Source organism: Carlito syrichta, unplaced genomic scaffold (assembly GCF_000164805.1).
Source record: "Carlito syrichta isolate Samal-C Ts95f unplaced genomic scaffold, Tarsius_syrichta-2.0.1 Scaffold271404, whole genome shotgun sequence".
Lineage (NCBI taxonomy): Eukaryota > Metazoa > Chordata > Mammalia > Primates > Tarsiidae > Carlito > Carlito syrichta.
Window position 1 is genome coordinate 1 of NW_007215500.1, and position 23,219 is coordinate 23,219.

General features: G+C 35.4%; 1 protein-coding gene across 1 annotated transcript in view; it reads left to right on the plus strand.

The window, feature by feature from the left end:
* Window positions 1-593: 593 nt before the first annotated feature.
* TMEM131 (transmembrane protein 131) overlaps window positions 594-23,219 on the plus strand; it is a gene marked incomplete at its 3' end in the record, with an annotated part of 74,503 nt that continues 51,877 nt past the window's right edge. Inside the window, exons 1-7 of the mRNA XM_008052292.1 lie at window positions 594-725; window positions 10,999-11,115; window positions 12,804-12,926; window positions 17,556-17,636; window positions 19,851-20,001; window positions 20,105-20,161; window positions 21,066-21,127. Of these exons, the coding sequence (XP_008050483.1) occupies window positions 612-725; window positions 10,999-11,115; window positions 12,804-12,926; window positions 17,556-17,636; window positions 19,851-20,001; window positions 20,105-20,161; window positions 21,066-21,127 (705 nt within the window). The remainder of the gene's footprint in view (window positions 726-10,998; window positions 11,116-12,803; window positions 12,927-17,555; window positions 17,637-19,850; window positions 20,002-20,104; window positions 20,162-21,065; window positions 21,128-23,219) is intronic.

Here is a 23,219-nt window from a genome sequence, read left to right on the forward strand (position 1 = left end):
TGTTCCTTTGAGAAGAGACAGTTTAGTACTGCAAGTGAGAGCGTGCCAATTAGTCCCAGCCGGCTTAGATTCAAATCCAGATCCAAGTATGACTTTGGGCAAGTTAATTAACTTTTCTGTACCTCAATGTTCTCATCTATAAAATGAGGATGGTAAAAGCCCCTAACTCACAAGATCTCGTCACACTTTGCCTCTCAGTTTCTGTTCCTAAATTGAAAAGCACATAGCGGTAGAATTTGAGGAGAAGACATAATTTGCAATTAGTAGGGAGGCAGAAAGAAAGAAAAAGAGCTAACCATTGTTCCCTGCCTGCTTCCTCAGTAGGTTGTTAGCTTCACTGGGCTGCAACTTGATTCATTATATACCAGCACCAGGTGCCCTGCATAACGTAATTGACACTCAGTAAATATTTGTTGAATGACTAAAAGCATTTTCGTGTGCACTTTTAAATATAAATCAATTTGATCTGTATTTTAATATATTTGGCCATGTAGTTATCTAATAATTTTGATGTTTCGTTTTTTAACAACTAAAAATCATCTTAACAATTAGAATTATCTTTGAAGTATTTGTGATAATTTTGTTGTTGTTGTTTTTACAGGCCAGTTGGAATGCCAAAAATGGAAAAAGTCTACTTACATAATCCTAGTTCCGAAGAAACTATTACTCTAATATCAATATCTGCTACAACATCACATTTTCATGCATCATTTTTTCAAAACAGGGTAAGTGTCTCTGCTATAAATGGTTTCCCTGAGTTTGAAATGGAAATGTCTATATTTTTATTGATGAATAATTGAATTTTGCTGCAATTAGAATCTGGTTTGAATGTTTCATATCTGTTCCTGGTTTCAGTTGGTTCCAGTTCTAAGAATTATGACTTCTACTCTTAAACACACATTATTTTTTTCAGCATGAAACAATTCAGCAAATCTACTATGAACGTTAAGCACTCTAAAAATGTAGCATTCTTATATTTAGTAGATTTTCTTTTCCTTCCTACTAATAGATAATTCCTTGGCACTGTGTCTTCTCTTGGTACATAATAAATTACCACATACTGGATGACTTGAGACACTTACTTAGCACATAGTTCTATAAGCCATTAAGTCCAGTAGATTGTTTGTTTAGTGTATCATAGGCTGAAATTAAGCGGTCATCCGGGCTAAGTCTGTCTGGAGGCCCTGAGGGGAAATCACTTCCAAACTCATCCAAGTTGATGGCAGAATTAGGTTCAAACAAGCTGCTGAACTGAATCCTTCATTTCATTGCTGGCTGTTGGCCAGGGACCTCTCTCAGCTTCTCAAGGAACCCACATCTCACGGTTTACCCATCTTCAAGCCAGCAACAGCATATCCTCTCCCTTTTTCGTACCTCTTTGGCTTTCTCCTCTGCCTCCAGAGGGGAAAACTGCCTTTAAAGGACTTGTGTCATTGGATCTGGACCATCTAGATAGTCTCCCCTTTGACTAACTCAAAGTCAACTGACTGGTAACCTTAAAATGTCTGCAGAAATCCCTTTTGCCATGTAATATACATAATCACAGGTGTGGTGTCTCATCATAGTCAGAGATTAGAGCAGGGGGCCACTTTAAGGTTCTTTCTAACATGAATATCCCCTCAAACCATATTTGTGATTTTATAGGTAGTACATGAACTTGTTACTAAAAAAGGAAGAAATTTTTTCTGACCCAAAACAGTTGCATATTAATACATTTTAAATTTGAGAGGATGCATTAAGCTTTAATCTACAGGTTTTCAAATAAATAATAAAATAGCAAATATCAGAGGGAATTTAATGAATGAGACCTACTTTCATCTTCCCAGGGTTTTCACTGACTCCTTTGAAAGGATGTGACTGAATGACAAAGAAGAAAACTTTTTAAGCATATAGGAATCAGTCGCTATATTAATTTTATATCAATTATTTAGATGATTATATTGTACCTTTCTAGAGTTAAAAAAAGACATAATTTTGGCTTTTTTCTATTTAAAAATATTTTATAAACAAAAGATTGATAAGTCAGCAACTTTTGGAAATAAGTTTTTAATTTTTTGTGGTACATAAAAAAAAATTCCTTTTCTAAATTATTTCTTAAAATAGTTTTTTCTTGAGTTACTATGTTGATAACTAAAAGATATTTTTACATTTTTATGAATGTGCTCATGGTCTCTGATGTACAGATAAAGAGACAGATCTCCAGAAGGGTTTGCCCCAGTCATGCAGTTAGTGACTAGAGCCAAAGTGAGGCTTCCCAGTGATTTGTATCATATTATGCTCTAGTGTGTGACATAAAGTTAACAACCTATATAGAAAGGTGTGTTTATGACTAATGAAATCACCCAGCTTTTAGACATTGCCAGTGTTTAGAGACATGTTGGGTAAAGAACAAATTAGTAAATTAAAAATGGAAGCAGTTCAAAAATAGTTCACAACTGCACTATATGTTTTATTCCTAACTTGCAAACTTACTTTGCTAAGTCAAACAGTATTTTCTTGTTTCTGAACACTCCAAGCTTCACCTGTTTTAAAGTCCAGGGTTTCACTTCTTTTACTGCTATTACAATACAGAGACTAGACCGAGAGTTGCAAACAGATTCTTACTGGGCTAGGTAAACAAATGAGGGAGGCAGACCAAGTGGGATGAGGAGTGCCAGCAGAGCATGTGGCCTTTTCAAAGGGATCGACCCCCCACTCAGCTACAGCCAGTGGTTGCCACGTGGGCTTGTCCCTGTGCATTTCTGCTGATTTCTAAGAGCAGGCAGAAATAAGAACTTTTGTATCTCTTCCAGTCTTTGCACATTGAAAATGTATTCAATTTTAGAAAGATAGTGTAGACCAAACAGCATATGCTAAAGGCCACCAAGTTGACTTTTCTCAGCCAGTCTCTCGCAGGGACCGATTTCTATACACGAACCTTACACAAAGGGAATAGTTTTTTCTGAAAATTCTTCAGAAGATTAAATGTGTACATAATCAAGGAACAACTTAAAACCAATCTGTATTTTCTTCTGTCGGGTGATGGAATTAATCAATAAAAATAATTGCACCTATCAAAATCTGCATTTAAATAGTCAAGATTTAGCTTCAAAGGAGATAGCCAAAATCTTTACTATCTTTTCTTCTTCTTCTTGCTTTTCATCTTTTTTTCCCCCTACAGTAAAACACTGACTTAAGAAGCTCAAGAAGTAGAGGGGAGAGATGGAATGAACTCTTGGGGAAAAAAATAACCCATTTCCCTTCCATTTCAGCTTTATTCCTTCAATAACAGCCTACAGAAAAATGAATAGTTTCTTGAGTCCAGGAGAGCAAAACCTTCCTGTATAAACATACATTCTAACTCTAATTGCCTTTGTCATGCTCAATATTCCAGATCTTATTTCTTTGACAATAAAACATTGTCTGTAACTAAAAAAATTTTCAATTATTAACTGATGTCATCTCTATATTGACCAAACAGTAGGAGGAAGTACAAAGAAATAATCATTTTTAAATTATTGTTTAAACCAATTTTACATAATCATATTTTAACATGCACATACAAATAATACTCTTGTTAAGGTTTTGATTTTAAGACTACCTAAAAATCAAAAAGAATAGTAATAAGAAGAGAGGTAGTGAATGTGGTTTGTGACAATTTATTTCTGTTATTATCTGTTAATTTATAATATCTGTTAATTAAATTTATTATCTAATTATGATCAAATGTTATATAATAGCAGAATTTCATTTTAGGTCTATTTATGTTTCACGACTGTGGCTTCATTGGCCATAAAGTGTGCAGTATATGTTTTGCATCAAATAGTATGGGTTTTTAATATTCTATAATCTGATTTTGATTGATTGATGTGGAAATGGGGTGTCTTCCACATGGTAAGGCAACAAAAATTAATTTTTCCTCGATTGACTAGAACCTTTTGACTAGTTAAGCTTTCAGATAAATTGGAGATTAACTATTATAAACTTTGTTTCAATCTGTCACTAAAATTAAAATGTTACCGTTCACTTACTTGCTTAATGTGATGAACATTCATCACCTCTCATTGGTGGAAAGTAATTTGTGAATATTAGCGATTATTGTAATTAGATGTAGAGGCCTAGACATTATTTATTCTATTTTAGATTAAACACTGATGTCTGTGCATATTATTGAAAATTGAACAAAATGTGATATAGCAGTAGTATGGAATATTGTGCAGAAAATAAAGGCAATGAAATGATCTGTATCTCTTACTCTAGAATAATATTCATAACACATTAATATGTAAGAAAAGCATAGAGTAGACTATAATGCCATTTTTATAAAAGCAAAAAATTCTGTGTATCTTTGGGTATATTAATAAGAGCCAGAGTAAGATGCAGATAGATTCACCAGTTTAACTGGATAACCTGAGAAAAGTGAGAATGGAGGAGGTTTGAGGACATTAACTTTCTATTCAATCATCTTTGCACTATATTACTAAGTAAAGTAAGCACTTGTTACTTTTGTAGTTTAAAACATATAAGAAAATATAGGCTGGGTACAGTGGCTTACACCTATGTAATCCCAGAACTTTGGGAGGCCAAGGCAGGAGATTGCTTGAGCCCAGGAGTTTGAGGCCCAGTCTTGACAACATGGCAAGACCTTGTGTCTACAAAAAAATCAAAAAGTTATTTAGGCATGATGGTGCGCACCTGTAGTTCCAGCTGCGCGGGTAACTGAGGAGAGAGTATCGCTAGATAGAGCCCAGGAGTTTGAGACTGTAGTGAGCATGTCACTGTACTCCACTCTGGGTGATAGAATGAGACCCTGACTCAAATATATTTACTATATATGTATATTTAAAGTATATGAAAAAATATAAATTAAAACATAGTTTTGCCACCTGTGTGGAAATAAGGAATTAATTTAATAGATAGTTTTTGATTGCCTACTTAAGTACCAGGCACATTGTATTTATCAGTGAACACAGAGATCCTTTACTGATGATACCTGTGGGTTGGGCGACATCAGCAGCAGAGGGGAGGCAAGCATAACAAATAAATAAGTTTTATAAGATCTTAGAGGACGATACGAGCTGAGAAAAAGAACAGTATAGGATTGGCTCTAGAGTTTTGTCCTGAGCAACTAGAAGGACAAAATTGCTACCAACTGAATTGGGGAAGGCTGAGGGTGGTGCACATTTCAGAGGTATGATCAGTAGTTCAGTTGGATGTGTTGGATTTGAGACTTCTAGATATCCAAGTGGAGGTGTCAAGTTGGCAGTTGGTATTTGAGTTTCGTATATGAGGGAGAGAACTGGACAGGAAATTTAGGTGTTACTGGTAAAGATTCAAAGCCATGGATCTGGATGAGATAACTAAGGGGGTAAAAAGCCCAGGGACTGAGCTCTAGTTAAAATGATGACTTGCCAGGGTTATACAGTTTGAGAGTGGCAGAACTAGAAACTCACATCTCTTGTTAGTTAACTGTATACTTGATACCCAGTTTCAGTAGTGGTAGAAAGCAGTACTAAGAATTAGGTATTCCATGGTATTTTCTCTTACTTTTTGAAATTTAGATAGACTTTAAAAGAGTATTGTTTGAATGTATTTATTTTTTAAATGAAGTTAAATTCCCATACAGATTTTAAAGGAAGCCTAGTGTTCTCTGAATAAATTTTCATGCAGTAAGCATAGGTCTTATTATTGTCTTCGTTGATGCTATAACTGTTCTCAGATGACAATACTATACTCATCAATTCTAAAACCATTTTTTATATTTTTATATCTCTGAAATTAGGATAGTTCTTATAATCAAGTGCACCTTACAATCACTGTCAATCTGGATTAAAGTTGCACTTTTTCCACAGAAAATGACTGGCGTTAGTGGTCTCAGCACTAACCAGCTAAACATCAAATTGTCTGCTTGAGGTTTTTTTGGACCACTGATATATATTCAGATAGCAAACTTGCATGAGTACTAATATATAGTCCAAATTCTGAGAGTAGAGTAGTGTTTCTCCCTCCATGTAGTGTCCAGAATGAGTTATATGTTTTCTTTACTGGCCCTTTCAGTGCAGTTATTCTCACTCCTTGCTTTATATGAAGGTCTTTTATTAACTCCGCATTTTTTAGCATTATTTTCTCCCTTTTTTTCTTGTTATGGTATAAAGCATCTGTATTACAAGCACTAGCATCTTAGATGGGAAAATGACTCTTTTTTTTTCCACATTGCCTTGAGATTTCCTCTTTATGTCTTTGGGTGTCAGAACTGTGACTCCTTAAATTGTCAGAGGATGTCATAAAGGTGAAAAACAGGGGCCAGCAGCATGACACTTTGGAATTAAGTTCATGACAGTGAAGAGTATGAGTGGACTGCCTGAACTCGATGATATCATTCAACTTTGTTTGTGATTTTATTGTTTTAAAGTAAATTTATTTGGAGTTTGGTATAATCTTGCCCACCAAAAGTTAAACCTAAACATTCAGTTACTTGTCCTTGCTCCAAGGGAATGTGCAAACTCCGGCCTTTGTAAAAATAGACAAGGCTAAAATACTCTTTTGACTGAGTCTGTATCCCTTCAGACTCACTTAAAACAGTAAACACACACACATTTGTTTGTTATGTAATTAGTATACTTGCAGTAAAACACCTTTTTTAGTATATTCTGAGTTTAATCAACAACTTAGTCCATTCAAACTACTAAGTATAACCTATTCCAGAAGATTCCATTAATGGAACCATGTAGTATATAGCTTTTCTAGTCTGGCTTCTTTTATTTAACATAATTCACTTCATATTGGCCCACATAGTTGGGTGTATCAGTTCTTTGTACCACTTTATTGCAAAGTAGTGTTTCATTTGCTGGCAGTATCACAGTGTGTTTATTCATTCACCAGTTGAAGACTTTTGGGTTGTTTCCAGTTTGAGGAGTTAGTATAAATAAAACGACTATGAACATTTACCTGAAGATTTTTGTATGAACATAAATGTTTATTTCCCTTATGTAAATACCTAGCAGTGAGATTGCTGGGTCTTACGCTAGGTGTATGTTTAACAGTTTTTCATAATGACTGTACTACTTTGCATTCCCACAGAGATGTGTGAGAGTTTAGTTGCTCCACATCCTTCTTAGCACTTGGTATTGTCAGATTTGGACTTTTTTGTTTTGTTTGGTAGTTATTCAAATAGATGCATAGTGTTCCTCCATTTTTATTTTAATTTGCATTCCCCAGTAGAAAATGTTGTTGAGTATCTTTTTAATTTGCCATTCATGTACTTTCTTTGGTGAAATGACTGCTCAATTCTTTTGCCTGTTTTTATTTTTATTTTTGATTGTTTCTTATTGAGCTCTTGAGAGTTCTTTATATATTCTAGATATAAGTCCTTTACCAGATATGTGATTTGCAAATTTTTTCTTCCAGTTTGTAGCATGTCTTTTTACACTTTTTATATAATCTTTTAAAGAGCTGAAGTTTCCAGTTTATCAAATTTTTCTTTTATGGGTCATGCTTTTGGAGTTCTAGCTAAGAAATCTTTGCCTAGCCCAGAGTCACAAAGATTTTATCCAGTTTTACTTTTGCAAGTACAGATGGCCCTTTGTATCTGTGGGTTCTGCACATGACTTCAACCAACCACGAATCAAAAATATTTGAAAAATAATTACTTTTGTACTGAAGATGTTCAGACTTTCTTTTTGTCATTGCTCCCTAAACAATACAGTATAACAGCTATTTACATAGCATTATATTGTGTGTTACATTGAATTAGGTATTATGAGTAACCTAGAGATGATTTAAAGTATACAGGAGGATATACATAGATTATATGCAAATACTGCACCATTTTATATCAGGGACTTAGGAATGTGCAGATTTTTTGCAGGAGGTTCTGAAACCAGTCCCTCACAGATACTGAGGGACAGTTATAATAGTTTCAGATTTTACATTTGGTTCTATGATCCATTTTTAGCTAATGTTTGTTTATGGTATGAGATAAGGATTAAGAATTGTTTTGATTTGTTTCATTTTGCATGGAGATATTCAATTGTTCCTCAGCCTTTGCTTGAAAACATCTATTCTTTCTCATTGAAATCCCACTGTATTTTTGTTGAAAAGCAATTGACCTTGTATGTGTGGATCTCTTTTTGTACTCTATACTATGTTCTAATGTATATCTAATACATTGACTCTAAAATATCTATTCTTTCACCGGTCCATACTATTTGATTACTGCGTTGGATATGTCTACCAATTTGGGGAGAATTATTGACTTAACAATAGTGAGTCTTCCAATTCATGAACATAGTATCTCTGTTTTGTTGTTGTTGTTTTTTTTTGGTTACTTTCAGTGGTGCTTTCATAGTTTTCAGCTTTCAGAACTTGCACGTACTATTAGATTTATACCTCAATTTTGTATGAGTGTTACTATAAATGGTATTTTTTTAAATTAGAATTATTGTTGTTCATTGCTAGAATATGGAAATGTAGTTGATCAATATATATTGACCTTGATTCCCATGACTTTATTAAACTATTTTTCTTAGTTATGGGAGCATTTTTGTAGATGTCTTTTGAGATTCTATATATAGAAAGCCATAGTGTCTGTGAATAAAAACAGATTTTTCTTCTGTACTAATGCATATGCCTTTTATTTCTTTTATTTTCAAATTTGGAGGAAAAGTCTTCAGCCATTCACCATTAAATAGCTCTAAGGTTTCTGCAGATATTCTTTAAGAGGTTGAAGGAGTTTTCTTCTATTGTCATAGTTTACTGAGTGGATATTAATTTTCTCAAATTATTACATGCATCTATTGAAATGACCTTATGGATTTTCTTCTTTAGTCTGTTGATAAGGTTATTGACTGATTTTTGAATGTTGAACTAGAGTTGCATTCCTAAGATAGAAACCTACCTGGTAATGATGTATTATCCTTTTTATATATTGTTTGGATTCAGTTTGCAAGTACTTTCTTTGTAGAAGGTTGTATGTCAATATAAGTGAAAGTTACTGGCTTACAGTTTTCTTATCAATTCTTTAACTTGTCTTGAAATCAGGGTAATGCTGAATTCATAAAGAGAGTTAAGAATGTTCTCCCTTCTTCTGTATGTTAGAAAGTTTCCATGGAAAAGGTATTATTGCTTCCTTAACTGTTTGGTAGAGAATTCTGCCATTCTGCCAGTGAAGTCGTCTGGACTCAGGCTTTTCTTTGTGGGAAGATTTTAAACCACAAATTAAATGCGGTTAGTTAGGTTGTAGGACTGTTCTGGTTGTCTATTTCATTTTGAGTGGCTTTGACAGACTGTGTCAGATTTAGCAGTTTGTTGGAGAATGTGTCTATTTCTCCTGGTTGTTAAATGTATGGGCATAGAGTTGTTTGTAATACTCCTTTATCATTCTTTTTCATGTCTAAAGGGTATATAATGATTTCTCCATTTTAGTTTCCTATATTTCTGTCTTTTCTCTTTTTTTTAGTGTTTATATATATAGGGTTTTATCAATTTTATGAACATTTTGAAGCCCTATCTTTGGTTTTATTGATTTTTTTTTGCCGCTTTCTATTTTCTATTTCATTAATTTTGCTCTTCTCTTTATTATTCTTCCTTTTGCTTACTTTGGGTTCAATTTGCTTTTTTCTAGTGTCTCAAAGCAACAATGTACATTTTTTTGATTTGTGATATTTGTATTCAAAATAAACTTGTAACACTATAAATTTCTCCTCAAGTATGACTTCAACTACAGTACAGCTAAACATTGATATGTTGTGTTTTCATTTTTAATCACTTCAAAATATTTTGTAGTTTCTCTTGTGGCTACTTATTTGACTAGTAGATTTTTTTAGAAGTGTGTTACCTAATTTCAAACTTTTTGAAGATTTACCAGACATCTTTTTGTTATTGATTTCTGACTGAGGTGTGAATTCCAGCTAGTGTCTACGGCTTCCAGGGGTTCTGTATGCTCATGCTAACCCACACTTGACCTTTAGCAGTGTGTAAGAATTCTGGTTGAGTGTCTTGGTTTCCCTCTTGTGTGGTAGCTTCGTCCTCTCATTCTGTGCCATCAGGGAGCCAGTATTCACATTCCATCTTTCCTTGGAGCATCCTGTCCTGCCTATGATTTTGGGCTAGTTAACAACTAAACTCTGTGATGGGTTCAGGTGAAGTTGTAATTTTTGTAAATTATCCTGCTTTTTGTTGGTGATAATGTACTATTTCCTGCTTTCTTCATCCTATGGTGAAGCCAGTCTCAATGCCATACATTTTGAGCTATAATACAGGTATCTCAAAATTTAGAATTTTAGCCATAGAACCAGAATGAAAGAGGTTGATGGCATACTGAAATGAATTTTAAGACTTCATTACAGGCAGAACCACAATCCCAGTCTCTTGAACTTCTTGGAACAGCCCTATGGTTTTGTTGTAGTAAAATGTTATTCCACGAACTACAGTGACATTCTCAATCTTTACAATGTAACAAGAGGGAGTTCTTACAAGTACTTGCACTTCTGCCTCCCTTCCTAGTTTAAGTTGCTGGGACATTTTTTTCCTTGTGTGGAGGGATGGATAGCAGATTTCAGGGTGCTGCGGCCTAGGCTCATTTTCTTGGAATAGTACGGGTTTCTGCTTAGTAGTACAGTAGTACATCTATGTGAAAAGCTCAGCTTCAGCTCAACTCTTACTTGATTATCTGATTATATAATTAGTCACTTCATTCCAGCCTAGCGATTGTTAAATGAACAGAAGCCAAGGAAATCATATGTTGTAGAGGACTTTAGGCTGGTAATTGACAAAGGTATGTGACTGTAGACATTCAGTATGAAGACATCTTTTTAAATTATTTTCCATTACACAGTAGTTTGGTGAGTTTAAAGCTTAAACATTGAAAGGAAAAAAGCTAGTTTATGGAAATGATTCTAGGATATGTGTTTAGAGAAACTTTAGCTGTCTAATTTTGGTCAGTGTGATCTGATTTTCTTTTGGGGGGTTTGTTTGTTTTTGGTTACCAATTTAACATTATTTATTGCTTTTTTTCCCCAGAAAATTCTTCCAGGAGGAAATACATCATTTGATGTAGTTTTTCTTGCAAGAGTAGTAGGAAATGTAGAAAATACTTTATTTATTAACACATCGAATCATGGGGTATTTACTTACCAGGTAAGAACCAGAATTAAAACTTTTGTTTATTTTATCTCTGCCTTATCATAAGACAACGTTTTAAGAACTTGGTTCAGAAACTCAGGGGATAATAGAAAATGTAAGAGTTTAGATTTAGAGCATTTTTATATTTATTGTAAATATTCCTATTCAAATCAGACTAAGCAAATGATTTTAAGGCTACAGCTAAAGTGTTAATGCAAGATCGGTTGACAAAAGAATAGTAAAAAATATTTTCATGCTGACTTTTAAAATTGTCTTTAATTTTTACACACTGAAGAAGCATACCTGATAATAATTTAAAGATTAAAGCATTCATGCCTGCTTTTCTCTAGTAAATATTATATTGTTTCCTTTTTAAATAAGCTTATTTTTATGTAAAATTTTTATTCAGGTTATTAAAATAATGTTTGTAAGAATCATATAGTAAATCGTTTTGTGAATCAATCATTTTTCTGTTGGTGAATCAAGATTTTTATATATCAAGATTATTATGAATAATTGATTATATTTGCCTGGCAGTATACTGTACTGACAATACATGTACTTTTGCCTGTGTTATAGATACTGTTGTTGTCATTTTTTTTTAAGATAAGAAAGTCCAAAGTTTAGAAAAATTAAAAAATGTACCCAAATTATACAACTAGTAAGTAGCTGAGCAGAGATTTAAACCCATGTTTTTGTAACTACAAAAATCATAATCTTTTTTTTTTGAGTTAGGAGTCTCATTCTGTTGCCCAGACTGGAGTGGAGTGGCACACTCATGGCCATCCCAGTGTCGACCTGCTGGGCTCCAGCGATCCTTCCGCCTCAGCCTTCCAAGTAGCCAGAACTAGTGCGCTACCATGCCCGGCTAATTTTTGATTTACTGTAGGGATGAGGTCTCGCCAAGTTGCCCCGGCTGGTCTCGAACCCGCAGGCTCAGGCAGTTCACTCACCTCGGCCTCCCAAAGTGCTGGGATTACAGGCTGAGCCACTGAGCCTGGCCTGTCTTCTTTCTTTACCTCTCCATATGTAATCTTTCACCAAGTCTTCCTCCTAAATATATTTCGAATCAGTCTACTTCTCTTCACTACCACTGCTCTTTTCCAAGTCACTGTCACCTCTCACTGAATTACATTGAAGCTGTCTAAATACCCTCCACTCTCCCTCAACCACTACCACAATCTGTTCTTCACCCTGTAGCCAGAGGGATTTTTAAAATCTTTTTATTGGTATGTCTCCAATACTATAATGTAGGTTTCATGGGAGTAGGCATATTGAATTGTTCACTACTGTATATATGTCTGGCATCTCAAAAACACTTAATAAATATTTGTCATTTGAATTATTGGTTAGTCAGCGTAGGGCCATCCCATATGGGAATGAGCTGGGGCTGGGTTTGATGTGAGAGAGATTGTCTGGGCCATTAATCCATCTTCTGATGGTCGGAATTAGAAAAATCTTTTGATTCCTTGTTTTTTCCTCTTGCCTATCCCTGTTATTCCAATAGCAAATATAGTAAATCAAGTATGTATCCAAATCATGTGTAGAAACTACATTCATGTGTTTTTTTGAAGGTGGAAATTGTTAATATTTTTCCATCTAAATTAGATTCACCAGTCTTCCTACGTCAATTAAAGTTTTAAGTACAAAAATATTAGTTATAAAAGCAACTCAAATTGCATTTTCTTTGTCCTCTGAAATAGGTGTTTGGTGTTGGAGTCCCAAATCCATATCGATTGAGGCCATTCCTTGGGGCCAGAGTCCCTGTGAATAGCAGTTTCTCTCCTATAATAAACATACACAATCCTCACAGTGAACCTTTACAGGTGAGTTAATGATGGTGATTTTGAATGAGTTCATTTTGATGGAATTAATGTTTCATGTGAAATCTCTGTTGCAGCTTCCAAGACTATTTAAAATAATAGGACTTTTATATGTATTAAAGATGGGTGTTGCATTTAATACAGCTTGCTATAGTCTGAACTTTGGAATGGATTTTGGATTTTGAATTTTTGAAACTATTTTTTTTTTTTTTTTTTTTGAGTTGGAGTCTCACTCTGTCGCCCAGACTGGAGTTGCAGTGGCTGCTTCCGGCCACGGCAGCCTCACCTCCTGGGCTCCGGCGATCCTTCCGCCTCAGCCTTCCGAGTAGCCGGAATTACAGGCATGCGCTACCACGCCCGGCTGATTTTTTGATTTATTGTAGAGATGAGGTCTCGCTGCCCAGGCGAGTCTCGAACCCGCGGGCTCAGGCAATCCACTCACCTCAGCCTCCCAAAGGCGCAGGATTACAGGCTGAGCCACTGAGCCCGGCTTGGAACTATTTTTAAATGACTGTAGCTTCTCTGGTGCTGTAGTTTAGGCAGCTCTGCTTTTAATTAAAGAAGAATTTTCGGCCACCCAGGTCTACTTTTTTTTCCCCTCGCCTATAAACTCCTTCTGGTACAAAATAAATTTTTTTAAAGTTTGCATTTATTTCTGGTAATATTTTTTTGGTGATACCAGCCCAGAAACTAAAATTCAGGAAAGGGTAATACAGAACCTGATTAAAAGCAAACTTATTTTTAATTCAAATAATTAAACTCATTATCTTGCCCAATCTTCCGGTAGTAATTATTTTCAAATTTGAAATCCTTCCTCACTAGCTCCTTGTCTCTTCCAGAGTATGAGTGGCTAGTGTCACTCCTTCAGAGATTTTCTAAAATCCCCACCTTACATCCCAGTGACTTCCAATTATATGGCACATGAAGCCACTATAGCTTCTAGTTGTGTTGTCTGTGTTAGAAGTAGATGTGGATGCTTTCTAGAAAGTCCATAATATCTGCATCCAGAGCCCCAGAGTTCCTTGGGACTGACACTACAGTACTTCATTGTAGCTTGAAAATGACAGATGGGGGGGGGGGGGAAGAATATATTCTAAGTATAGACTTTGGCAACTGAAGTGGTTTTGTCCTCCTAGAACCCCCTGGTTATGAAGGTTTGCAAACAGTGAAAGGGGAAATGGAGGAACAAGGGGAGATTTGCAGAGCCCGAGCAGTGAAATGCTCAGGAATTAACAAGCAAAAGCAGCAAGAAGGAAGTCTTTCCCTCACTTGGCCACAATTAGGTGAGGATAGCCACTGACAAAAACACTCTGCCCCCACTTTAATTTTTGTAGCTAGATATCTTCACCACAAAAGAGAAACCTGCATTTACAGGTGAAAAGTGTTGCCTCTTCTCTTCACCATCACTCTGTCATTTATGTCCCTTTGCTACTTTGGGTCATGGTGTATTTTCCACGTTCTGGCTGTTGCTACCGATCTGTACAGAAACCTCAGAAATTCTTGGGCTTTCTTTCCTTGACTGCAAACGGTCAAGGAACCAAAACCTTGGCCTCTCACTCCATCAGCCCCTGCTGCATGAGTTGCCCCACACTGCTGTAGAAGGGGTATCACAGAGTATCCCTAGGCGGCTTTCTCTGTAGGGGTAGCCAGACCACAGACTAAGAGGCTTGCTCCGTGTGGAAGGATGGCACTTATAGGACTCAGCAGATGTTAGTCAAACTACAGTTGCTTATGTAGCCTTACAGTCTATGCTTTTTCTCCTCAACTGTCTTATCAAGCTGTCATCCAGAACACTGATCTCTTTGAATTCAGTTTACCTTATCTTTCCGTTTAGAGCATTTGAATTTATAATGGACTTCACCAGTGCACAGGAGAGCAAATGGAACACCAAAGTTGCCCTGCTAGAACCAATATAGATTGTTTAACTGGGAAGGCACTCTTTTTTTTTTTTAGCTGAGAAAATATAGTTTATTTAGAAAATAAATTAGAGAGAGACAAAGAGGAGATTTACCTCCCCAAGGTAGGGGAGGGGGCCAAGCCAGGAAACACGGCAACAGCCATAGCTCAAAAAGCACGTGGCCACACCAGAGTCTAGTAAGGCAATGGAGGGAAAGGCACTTTTATCTTAATAACCTATGTTATGCTTTGTTGTTAGCCTTGTCCTTAAATTTAATATAATGTTGTGAAGCAAGAAAATGCATCTGATTTGTTCGTTATACAATACAAACACATGAGTATGTGCTCCCTGACAAAACTATTAACAATTCAAATGAGTGAAGCAAAAGTTCCTTTGAACTTCCTACTTTCCAGTTCAGCACTGTCTAGTAGAACTTCCTGTGATGATGGGAAAGTTCTTTTTTTTTTGAGTTGGAGTCTCACTCTATCGCCCAGACTGGAGTGCAGTGGCCGCTCCCGGCCACTGCAGACTCGACCTGCTGGGCTCTGGCAATCCTTCCGCCTCAGCCTTCCAAGTAGCCGGAATTACAGGCATGCGCTACCACACCCAGCTGATTTTTTGATTTATTGTAGAGATGAGGTTTCGCTGCCCAGGCGGGTCTCGAACCCGCGGGTTCAGGCAATCCACTCACCTCAGCCTCCCAAAGGCACGGGATTACAGGCTGAGCCACCGAGCCCGGCTGGAAAAGTTCTTTTTATGCTCTAATATAATAGTCACTAGCCACATGTGACTATGGAGCACTTGAATTGGTAGCTAGTGTGGCTGGACATTTATTTTTATTTCATTTCAACTAATCTAACTTTAAATAACCACATGTAGCTGATAGCTGACAGCCTCAGTCCAAGCCCTTATAGATATCACACGTGTCACCTTGGTGTGTGTCATTTCAGACCCTTCCCTGTGCATTTGAGTGGATATATATGGGCACACAAACATTTTTGGTGGGAATTTTTTTTTAATACAAATTATATTCCATATATGTTTGACTTTCTTTTATTCTAAACTGTACTAAATTAAGACAAATAGCACTGGACAAAAATGTGTCAGATTCCCTAGTTTCATGTAATATTTCCTTTGATTTTGTAAGTTAGACTTTTCTGTCTCCATTTCCTTATTCATTTTCCCCATTATTCATAGCCTGCCTTTTAATTTTCTGTTACCAAACATTGTTGTGATTGTTTCCTTGATACCTGGAAGGATTAAGTGAAATAATATGTGAAGTTTTCTGGTTTTTCAGAAAAAGTTCTATAGTCACCCCTTCAGTTAAGGTGCCATTTTTAATACAATAAGCACTATGAAAAGCACTGTAATAAATCAGGAGGCAACTAATAATATTCAATGAAAATATTATCTCATCAGTCTTTGCTAAATACATTGCTTTTACAGTAGCACACACTCCTCCTAAAAAAAGAAAAAAGAAAAAAACAAGAAACATTTAAGCTTATACTAAAATATTGCTGTTTTTCTTGCTTTCTCCTTTCTGCTTACTCAGATAAAACAAGTGATAAAACAAGTTATAAAACAACTGAAGTTTTTCCACCCATCTCATACTTCACCCCAAATTTAATTGATTTAATTAAATGTATTCTTTGCTTTTAAGAGCTAGGGCTAGCTTACCTGCCTTTAAGGAAGGCCGCCTCCTATATGACCCATTCTGTTCCTAAGTATTTACCCAAGAGAAAGGAAAGCAGATGTCTACACCCAGATTTGTACTCAGTATCCACAGCAGCTTTATCTCTAATGGCCAAAGACTGGAAACAACCCAAATGTCTATTCAGTATATGAATGGATAAGAAACTGCAGTATAGTCATAAAATAGAAAAGAGATGAACTATTAATGCATACAGCAATATGATATCATACTTACTTAAACAGAGTAAAAGAAGCCAGACATGAGTACATACTGTATTATTCCATTTATATAGAACTCTGGAAATAGAAACTAATCTGTAGTGATAGAGAACAGATTAGTGGTTGCCTAGGAATAGGAAGGGACAGAGAGGAATGGATATGGATTGCAAGGAGCATGAGAAACTGTTGGGGGTAATGAGTATATTTGATATCTTAATTGCAGTGATTGTTTCATACCTGTATACATGTCAGGATTCATCAAGGTGTATACTTTAAATATGTATTATTTGTTGTACATCAATGAAAACTCTATAAAGCTGTCCCTGAAAAATCATGAGGATGGGTACAAGCCACAGTGGTGTTAGTACCTATGATTTATGCTACCAGTAGAAACCAAATATTCTTATACTGCATTTGAATTGTACATATCTCAGAATAACATTTATTCTGTTCACTATTGTACGATTATGGTAGTTGTTTGAACTACACTAGACCTTGTTATAAATGTATAAATAAAGAAGCACTTGTGTTACTACATGTATTGCTAACAGCTGGTAATTTTCATTAAGTATTTCATTTGGAAAAAAGAGATAACACTTTCTAAAATCTAGTCTCTGAAACACCTGTGTACACTGTTTTTAGGTACCAGTACCACATATATGGGACACTGAATTTAGTGATATGATGTGATGCATATTCTATGTTTGTATCTGTAGATGTTTTTCATTTTTTTCTGATGTAATATTTACTTCTCTGTAATAGCAAATCATCTGCACTGGAGAATATGATTTTGAACTTAACCATCACATGCTCTTTTGTTCCAGGTTGTAGAAATGTACTCTAGTGGAGGAGATCTTCACCTAGAACTTCCAACGGGTCAACAAGGAGGTACCAGAAAACTGTGGGTGAGTGGTAAATTGTTTTCTCCTGTTTGTGCTCTATTGAAAATAGTTATTTTCTCAAATACACCAGAAAATACTTAATTCCTTATCTTCTGAAGAAATACGAGTAATTTTCTTTATTGTCTTAATATTCAATTTATGTGACATATTTGAAAATTGGATGAGTGAGAAAATATAAGTAGTAATATATACTAAAATATAAGTATATATAATGTTAGTACAAGTATAAGTAGTAATTCTGAGAAAGAGCAGTGAACAAAATCTGTGGGAGCCTCCAGGCAGCTGTGTGGTAAGGAAGCAATTTCAGCTATTCTTTCTCAAAATTATATTGGTAAAGTTGTCTCTGAATCTGATTATTTGTGATGTGCTTTACACTAAGATTTTTTAAAATGTGGGAAATGTTCATTATATTTTTGAAGGCAGAGAATTGAGTGTTCAGATTCACCACTGATAGAGGAAATGGCATTTGCAAAGGGAACTTAGTCAAGCACCTGTGATGACTTAGAAAATTTTAATTGTTAGGTGATTTACATCCTCCTTCAATGTTATTGAATATTTAACAGCAAAACTTGTATCAATGCTTAGAGAACCACTTTCTCTTGAAGAATACCAGCAAATGTTAACCAAATTAAGGAATATGCAGAAATTGCCCTATTTGTAAAGGTTCTTGCCATACCAGAGTTTTTTAAATATTGTATACCATGCTTTGATCCAAGAGAGGAAAGGCAGTTGTGGTAAATGAGGTGCTTATACCAAGGTCACTCAGGTTGCTGCTCATCTGTAATTGGAGTCACATTAACTTTACCACTATGAATGAAATTCTAAGGATCAAAGTTTCTTTATTAATTGCTCTGTTAGCACATGCTCCTCTTGATTCTATCTTCTGACCAGTCTTGACCAGATAAGAGATGTAGAGGTGACATTTTTAGGATGTTGGCTTAAATATTTAGAAACAAATGTCCGTCAGTGATTTGGTTACATACCCCCCAAAATGTAGAATCATGCTAGCAGAGAGAAATATGTAATGGACAGTTCATTTATATTTTTTCAAAAATATGTCTCATCTTGAAATTGTGTGTTTGAAAAACCTTTGGGAGATGCAGTGTGTAACACGATGCTTCAGAGGATGGAATATAAGCTGTTAAATTTATACATATTATAATTCTAGATAGAAGAACTAAGAATTTCCTGTGAAATATAATTGGCATCTAATAAACATAAGACAATCCAGATTTCTAGATAGGCAACAACAATAATGAGCGATAGCAGAGTAGCATGCTTCAGTACTCTTAGTGACTTTATTATAAAAAGATAAATTCTTACTTCTACAAACCTAGAAGTGAGAAAAAAGTCAATGGGCCTTGACCTCGCTTCCAGCCCATTTTATTCCAGAGGCCAAGTCAGCTTCTTAGAGTTGGGAGTAGATGGTCCATCCCTAGATTCCCAGGAGGGTTCCAGTCACCTGTTTTCTACTTTGGAACTAAAAACTTAAGAGAGTAGGAGTAAGTGAAGACCAGAAATATCTAGAACACGTAGATTTCCTAATACATGCTGGAAGATGTTTGCCGAGAAATTCCACCAGTCCTCAGGAAGCCAGATTGTTCTAAAACCAGGAAAGAAGTATACCCCTCCCCCATTTATTTCCAATAAGTCTTCGTTATGAATGAATATTCTGTCATTACAGGACTGAAATTTATGTTATCTTACATACCAAGAGGCAATTAGTAAACTGGATTTACTTGAGAAGCTTTCCTTTGTTTTGTTAGGTTTTAAGTGAAGGGAAAGCTAAGTCTAAGCCCTATTGGTTGTCATTTACAGAGATCCCTGTAGCATTTCCCTCTGATGATGACATTTCTTTTGGTTAAATTTCAGAACTGAATGATACACCCGAGCACCACTAACATGTTAAAAGATAAATGATTTTGTAGATTCGTTTTACCTTTCAATGATGATTTGCAACTGACAATTTATTTTCAGATTATTTTATTTCTTTTACTTTGCTTACTTTACATACCACAATTCATCAGTTCTGATAAGCACATCTTATCATTCTCCAAAATTGGAGCATGTGTTATATATTTGTTTAATTGGCAATGTATTTTTTCTTAGGCATATAAAATAATGTATCTTTCAGTCAGTGTCATCCAATTCAATAAAATATGACGGTTTTGCAACATTACTAAAGCGGTGCTACATTATGGTCTGTTAACTTGTCAGGAAATTCCTCCTTATGAAACCAAGGGAGTGATGAGAGCCAGTTTTTCATCTAGAGAAGCAGATAATCACACAGCCTTCATAAGAATCAAGACTAACGCTTCAGATAGCACAGAGTTTATCATTCTTCCTGTTGAGGTTGAAGTCACAACAGGTTAGTGAAAAACTGAAGAAAGTGCAAGTTTGTTTTGCTTTGTTTTCAATACATTTTACTCTAGCAAAATGAATGATAATTGTTTACTTTTCTTTCTTCCAAGCTCCCGGAATTTATTCTTCAACTGAAATGTTAGATTTCGGTACACTACGAACACAAGGTAAAAAGAAAGAAAGAGAGAGTCTTTATAGGTTAATAAATAAATAAATAAAAGAGCCCTGTATTCAGTGCTGAATGGTTCTGCTATACTTTGTAATTCAACTTTGAAAGTTATTTTTTAGTGGGTTGTGTGATCTTGTGGAAATCTCTTTTTGGAGACTCAGCCTTTATAAGTTTATAGGTTGTGGTAGCACTGCTTACCAGATAGGAAAAAAGGTCATAGAATAACTTAAGTCATCTAAATGGAAGATTGAGGGACAAAGTAGTTTTCTAGTTATTTAGTCCAGTTTCTCATGCATTCAGTTTTGCTGAATCTTTTTTTATAATCGTAAAGAAAATAAAGAGATTTACTTCATGATTTTGTTTAGATATGAATTATGAAATTGCATTGTAATAACATAATGTTAAAAATCCATCCCAGTTGTTCAGAGAAAGAATTCAGATTCTAAAATTGAAAACAACCAAGTAAAGATTTGTATTAAGGAAAAACCAAGAGTACTTGTAATTTCAGATTTATATAGGCTATATGTAATTTTAAATTTGGTTGTTTAGGATCGGAAACCACATGTTTAAAAATTAGATTTGCTTTTAATATGATAATTTCATATTGTACATATAAATTTGCTTCATTAGATTTCTGGAAAACTAAAGGGTTACTAATGTCTGAGTTCACTAAACAATTATATTTTGTTTGTGTGTTCGTTTTTGGTTTGGTTGTATAAGAGGGAACAATTCTTGTAATACACATGTCCTTATGATTAAAGTGATTTCAGTCTAATGTTTCTGTTTATCAATATGATTGTCATTATAGAATAGCTTTAATTTAATATTTTATAAGGTAAAGATTCTAACTTGCTATAAAGTATACCTTTTTAAGAAATATTTCTCTTCCTCAATTTTAACAGATCTACCAAAAGTTTTAAATCTTCATTTATTAAATTCAGGAACAAAAGATGTACCAATAACAGTAAGTTTTTACTTATTGTCTTTCTAATTTATATATCTTTCTTTTTAAACTTATGACAAAGTTAAAAATAATTAAACTCTTGCTCTAGAAGAATTCTGTTTTGTGATGTCCTTCTTGATGGACACTTTGATCCTAAGTGTGATGTGAGAAAACTGTTCTGCCTTGAATCACCCTGATTTTAAGAATGAAAGGGAAAGTAGATGATCTTTTCCAAGCTAAGTTTGAACCAAAATTCATGAGGTTCTGATTTGAGCAGACTCATATAAGAGGCCTGTGGATTCTGATAAATCCTAGGATCTGTGTGCCATTTGCAAAGAAAAACAAGGTGGAAGGATTCCGTAGGGTTGGTTGTTAGACTTACGGTATGGGCAGGTTTTTAAAAAAAAAGAGGGGAAAAAAGATTCACATGAGTTGGGAAGAAAAGAAGGACCAGGAAGAAAATAATCAGGAAAAAAAAATGTGGAAGGTAGTGGTAAGAGGGTGCTGTTTTACACTGGTCATAGGCACTCTTTCTAACTGGCAGCTATTGGAGTTGCCCTAGATAGTACATTATAATCTAGAGTCCTCGCTTTCTCTCACATAGACACACAGAGTAAGTGACTTTTGTGTCATATAGTGGAATCGGATGCCATTGGATCATTTTAGCCACAAAAAGGGGGATATCCAAGTTTTGCATTATTCCACAACCCTTCTCCTTGATAACTAAGATTCATACATAAGAATTTATTGTTATATAGGAAAGCAGAACATTTTTTTTTTTTTGAGTTGGAGTCTCACTCTGTCGCCCAGACTGGAGTGCAGTGGCCACTCCTGGCCATCGCAGCCTCGACCTGCTGGGCTCCGGAGATCCTTCCACCTCAGCCTTCCGAGTAGCCGGAATTACAGGCATGTGCTACCACGCCCGGCTGATTTTTTGATTTATTGTAGAGATGAGGTCTCACTGCCCAGGCGGGTCTCGAGCCCGCGGGCTCAGGCAGTCCACTCACCTCAGCCTCCCAAAGGCGCGGGATTACAGGCTGAGCCACCGAGCCCAGCTTTGCAGAACATTTTTATTATACCTTATGCTGATGCCAGAAACCTAAATTTAGGAAACTCTGATAAAATGAGATAGACCATACGGGCTTGACTGAAAGGACCTTTGTCCATCCATAGCCAAACCCAGATTTTATCACCAGCTCATGGAGTAGAGACAAAGACAGAAGAGTATACAAACCCCATCCGAGGAAGCAAGAGATTGTCACCTCAGGTAGCCACAATCTAATGCACAGTGGCCTTCCTCACTAGTAGGATGGAGTCCAGGAAGTGTCCTGCTATCTCACCTGGTATTTCTTCCCACTCATAATTTTTCCTAATGTGGTTTAGGGATTTAATGAGAAAGTGCCTTTACTTATCCCAAGCCAACTGGCTTTACTCTTTACATACAATAAATGGACTGGAATAAATGTCTTTTTCAATAAACATTTTATAGAAAAATGAAAATTGCAGTAAGCGAATGTGAGTAGAAAAAATGTAGTATTCAATTTATTTATGACTTGAAATTAAATAGTCCTGTGTTTATCTTTTACGAAGGTATATTAAAATGCATTGTAAGTGAACATTTTTGCCTTACTGGGTCAGTCACCATACTAGTTTTATTACATGGATTACCTTATTTAATACAGCAACCTTATAGTTTTCCAAGTAGAAAAACTGAGTCAGAGGTTTGTTGTTGTTTTTTTTTAAATGACTTACCCAACTGTGAAAAATTCAAAAGTTACATGAAAGTATATTATATAATGCTGCTTAGCAGTCAAATTTTTCTGAATATTATAAATATTTTAATTTCATAGTAAATGTTTCTGTTAAAAACCTATCTGTGTGTCTATATATCTACATCTCTCCCTACCTATATATTTTTTGTAATATGCAAAGCCAATATCTGCTAATATTTTGGTAGTTTTGTCTTCGTTCCCCCTTCATTCATCATCCATTCATTCAACAAATATTTAATGAACATCAACTATATGCCTGCTGCTGTACTAAGTGCAGCCCTGAATCAGACCACTGGGGTCCTCCCCCCATCGAGCTCATTTTCAAGCAGGGCTTCCAGGGG